The following is a 5,434-nucleotide window of genomic DNA, read 5'->3' on the forward strand; positions in this document are numbered from 1 at the left end:
GTTAAACTATTATTTTTAAGCATCTTACTATATAAATAATATTTGTTTTATTTTTTAAGTACTTATAAATTATTTTTATACTTTTCGTGTATTTAATTTGTAGCCCAATTTAGATCTAATTTCGGACTCAATCCATCAGCCCACACGCCAAGCCAGCCAAATAACCCCAAAGTCCAAACCAAACGACCCTCTCTAAAGAACCTAGTCGCGACCCGTTTAAACAACCAGCCCCGCTTCCCCTTTGAACCTTGCCGTTGATCTCAAATGATCAACGGCCCACAACAAATCCCCACATTTCCTTATATCCCAAACTCCTAACCCTGAAGACCATTCCCCATTTCCTCCACCCAAGAACCTCTCGAACCTTCCTCCTCACAAACCCTAGCAGTCGCCTTCCTCAATCTTCTCCAAATCCGATCAACTAAAGGATTCTCTCGGCGATCTACTTACCTTTTATGGATTATCTCATTTTTTCTTACAAGACTATGGTGTTACATAGTACTTGCCCTAATTTTGGCAAGTACTAATCTCCCAAATCGAGTGCCATCGCCTTCATCATTCGAGATGTAGACGATATTTCGTCAATATACACTCATTACAAGGTTATACGGGTCTGATTTACCAAGATCTTTGGCCAATCTTTGATTCCGATCAAACTAGGGTTTGCCTGATTCTCTTTCTAATTTGGTTCTTAAACAATTCTGCATGTTCTCCCTTCCTTATTTATGTTTGATTTATTGTGTTTCCTTGTTTAGAGGTTCGATTTCAACAACTATAAAAACCCCTTTCCCTTATTCCCTTAACAGGCTGGAATCACTAAAAATTACTACTACTCTCTTATTCTTACTCGTCTTATACTACTCTAAGGCTCAATCTCTTGGCTGACTAACATCAAAGGCCACCGAAATTTGATTATCGGACCTTTCTCAGTGTGAGCACTGCCCGGAGTTTATTCGAAACCCTTAGGAACTCTGTCGCACTGAGATTCATGGGTTCTACTGTTTGTTTTGCTATTAACATTGGAGTGTTGTTCATTTATCTATAACCGGTAAGTCCCTATGACTCTTGAAATTTCATTTTTTTCTCATTTGAGTTCCAGCTCTACATATCTCTGTCTCTGAGATTTTTTGTTTATGAACTAACATGATATTGTCTGCTCTAAAGCTATTCTTGAGGCTTTATACCTTCTATTAATCGAACTTGACTATTTATTGCCTTGCTTCTATTTTCTAAAGCTTATTTGCCTTAATGTATGTATTTGAATGCTTATTACTGTTGCTTATTCTGAGTTTAGCCTTTGCCTGGTTTTGTATTCTTGTGATAAGTCGAGTCATGCCCAGAACATGTTCTAATATTTGTTGAGTCGTTCATGTGCAACTCAATATTTCTCTAGAGTTAATTCCTGGTCATGTTATTAGCCTAAACATACTTTCCCTGCTACTTGTGAACTAATACGTGTTCCCTGCCTTATCCTGTATCTTTGTGATCAATCAATGCATGTGTTTCAGACCTTGTTAAGTCATTCTTGTCCAACCTGCTAAATTCCCGATGTTGTACTGGTTAGTTAAGGCATGTCTCCATGCCATCTAAGTTCTAATGTATGTTTTAACTTATGCAATCCTGTGCTTTTCAATATTGTTTGAGACCTTAGGGTAAACCTCATAACTAGCCTCTCCTCTCATATATGGCCAACCAGTGCCAAGTTCAATACTAGCCTATCTTGCTTCTGAAATTGACATGTCTCTTATATTGTGACAAAGTTCATTACGTTAGAGTTTTTCCTTGCTCCATTAGGCAATTGTTTGATCATGAGTCTGTTCTGTTAAGTTGTTCCTTTCATTGGGCTTTTCATAATAGATACTTTCATGTGACGGTTGTGCTTTGTTTGTTTCTTATCTGATTATGCTAGACCTTCATCTAATTCTCCCTAGATTGATTCTGAATCATGCTTCATTCTTTAAAACTATTTGGAATGGTATACTATCCTATGGTAGTCTATCATGTCACTCTTAAGCTTTGTTTCTAGAATTATAAGCATAAACATGCATTATACGTGCCTTGTGTGCCTTGCAATTTAGCCTGTTTATGTTTGTGTGTCTTGGCTAGAGTTGTTGTTAGTTACATCTCTAAAAACTAAGTGTTTGAGTCGTTTAGTTAATGAGTATTATGTCTCTTGTATGGCTGATTTTGGCATGGTTTGGGTAAGTAAGGTTATTCGTTAGGCCTAGCGTTAGGCCATACATGTTAGGTTAGGGCATGGAACTCAGGTTGCTATGGTAAGCAATGTATGTGTTTGCTTTTTTGCGAAGATTAAGACCATTGAAGGCCGGGGGACATTCCTGGGTTGTTCTGTATTGGGCTTGTGTTCGTTCTATTGGGCTTGTAGTTGTTTCATCCTGTAACTAGTCATATTTAAGTTTATACTATGTCATTTTGGCCTGTAATAATTTGTAGTAACAAAAAATGGGGAGATTAATGAAAGGGAGCAGGGGTATTCTAATATTTGCATGAAAGGGTAGAAAACGTGCCTATAGAGTCTACGTGCTTTATGTGGTATTTTGTTTAACTTGCTTTATTTCTGCACATACATAGAAATCATGGATATAGGAATCATGCACACCTCACTTGTACACTATTCAGACATGTTAGTCCAAGTATTTGCCATACTCGCTTCTATATTACTATTGAGCGTTTAAATAGCATGCCTATAGGATGTATAACATATGCTTTTGATGACTTAGATACCATGCCTATAGGACTTCAAATAATCAATTGGTCAATTTCTTCTATTACTTTAGTGTACTTCCCATCCAGATATCATAACTATAGAACTCTAATATATTAATCAACTACCTCTGTTGTTTTCATTACGTTGGCCTACCTAGATGACATGCCTATAGGAATAAAGTGTTATAAAAATCAAGTCTGATTGTCAATTGTTAAAAATCTTGCCTATAGGATATTGTCACTCGCTTAAAATTATTCATGAGATCAACGTTTTTAATGCTGGACTCTTAAAACTGTTTCATTGCTTAGTTATGCCACTACTAGAAATCATGCCTATAGGACAAGGTCACCTACCTAGACCCATATTTATAAAATTGGCGCTAATAATTATGGGTTTACAAACAGTTTACCGCCTCCTCGCCTAAGCCATTGAGAGAAATAACGTTGCACATACGATGCTGGAATTGAGAATCACCTAGAAACCATGCCTATAAGACTCCAAGTCTTAATTCTGAAACCATCTGCTACCTATTCTGTCGCGTGCATTTGTTGTCTATTTCTGGAGGCTAACTTGGGCCTTTATATGTCTTTACGTGAAGTCATATCTATTTTGAATGTCGCCTAACTTTCTCATTTTGAGCAACCTAAGTTGAGGAAAGATATGAGCACAATCAATGGTGATATGTGAGCCAATCTTCAAGATGCTGAGGAAAGATGCTCCAACAAGCTGGACTGAAGAATTCCAGAAAGTCTTCGACAACATCAAAGAGTATTTATCTAAACCGCCCGTGTTGGTCCCGCCAGAACAAGGAAGACCTCTGCTGCTTTATTTGTTTGTGTTGGATGGAGCCTTTGGCTGTGTTCTAGGATAACATGACGAAACTGGGAGGAAAGAGCAAGCGATATATTATATGAGTAAGAAGTTCACGTCTTACGAGGCCCGTTACTCTTTGTTGGAGCGCACCTACTATACTCTGACATGGATAGCCCAAAAGTTGAGACATTATTTATACACGTATAATACATATCTCATATAAAGGATGGATCCACTAAAATACATCTTTCAGAAACCCGTACCTACGGGTAAGTTAGCAAAGAGGCAGATATTGCTAAGTGAGTTCGACATCATCTATGTAACTCAGAAGGCAGTCAAGGGGCAAGCGTTGGCCGATCCCTTAGTGGAGAATCTGGTAGATGGAGAATACAACCATTGCAGACGTATTTTCCCGATGAGGAGGTGTCGTTTGTAGGCGAAGATATTACTGAAGCATACGATGGTTGGAGGATGTTCTTCGATGGAGCAACAAACTTCAAGGGAGTGGGCATCGGAGCTGTCTTAGTATTAGAAACAGTCAACATTACCCAGTATCCGCAAAACTCAGGTTCCCATTCACAAACAATATGGCAGAATACGAGGCCTGCATCTTGGTACTCGGGTTGGCCGTTAACATGAACACTCAGAAGTTATAGGTAATCAGAGATTTTGATCTATTGGTACACCGGGTACTAGGAGAATGGGCTACTAAGAACACTAAAATATTGCCATACTCACACTGTGTACAAGAGTTGATCAAGAGGTTCACAAAGATATAATTCAAACATGTTCCAAGGATTCAGAACGAGTTCGTAGATGCATTAGCTACCTTGTGTTCCATGATACAACATCCATATAAGAATTTCATCGACCCTGTCCCAATAGGAATTCGTAAGCAGCCAACCTATTGTGCTCATGTTGAAGAAGAGTTAGATGGAAATCCATGGTTCCACGACATCAAGGAATACTTGGAAAAGGGAGAATACCCAGAGAATGCTACACACACTCAGAAGCGCCCACTTCGAATATTGGCCAGCCATTTCTTTCAAAACGGGGGAACTCTGTATAGAAGGACTATTGATTTAGGATTACTGCGATGTGTCGATGCCAAAGAAGTATCTAGATTGCTCGAAGAAATACATGCCGGAACTTGCATATCTCACATGAACGGTTTCGTTTTGGCCAAGAAGTTATTAAGAGCAGGGTATTTCTGGCTGACTATGGAAACAGACCGTATCAAATATGTTCAAAAGTGTCACCAACGCCATATACATGCTTATATGATAAGAGTACCGCCCAACGAACTCAATGCAACGAGTTCACCATGGCCTTTCTCTGCTTGGGGCATGGATGTCATCAGACCAATTGAACCCGCTGCTACAAACAGACACAGGTTCATTTTGGTGGCCATACACTACTTCACAAAATGAGCTGAAGCTGAGTCCTATAAGGTTGTGACTAAGAAGGTCATAGGAGATTTTGTCCGGGATCGCATTGTTTGTCGATTCGGAGAGCCCGAGTCAATCATTACTGACAATGCCGCCAGTCTGAACAGTGACCTAATGAAAGCTATGTGTGAAACATTTATGATCAAGCATCGAAATTCTACAGCATACAAGCCGCAAATGAATGGAGCCGTAGAAGCCGCCAACAAGAACATCAAGAAGATATTAAGGAAAATGGTGGACAACTACAAGCAATGGCATGAAAAGCTACCATTTGCTTTGCTCGGGCATCGCACCACAGTTCGTACATCAACTTGGGCAACACCTTATCTACTGGTCTATGGCACCAAAGGTGTTATCCATGCCGAAGTATAGATCCCTTCCTTAAGAATTATACTAGAAGCCGAGCTCAGTGACTCGGAATGGGTACGGAGCTGGTACGAACAAC

General features: G+C 39.4%; 1 protein-coding gene across 1 annotated transcript; it reads left to right on the forward strand.

Annotated features, from left to right (window-relative positions):
• The first annotated feature begins 4,380 nt into the window (after positions 1-4,380).
• LOC138909494 (uncharacterized) lies at positions 4,381-4,971 on the forward strand. The gene has a single exon (XM_070200695.1). The coding sequence runs from the start codon at positions 4,381-4,383 to the stop codon at positions 4,969-4,971; it is 591 nt and encodes a 196-aa protein (XP_070056796.1).
• The last annotated feature ends 463 nt before the right edge of the window (positions 4,972-5,434 follow it).

The sequence above is a fragment of the Nicotiana tomentosiformis genome, chromosome 4, assembly GCF_000390325.3.
Source record: "Nicotiana tomentosiformis chromosome 4, ASM39032v3, whole genome shotgun sequence".
Classification (NCBI taxonomy): Eukaryota; Viridiplantae; Streptophyta; class Magnoliopsida; order Solanales; family Solanaceae; genus Nicotiana; species Nicotiana tomentosiformis.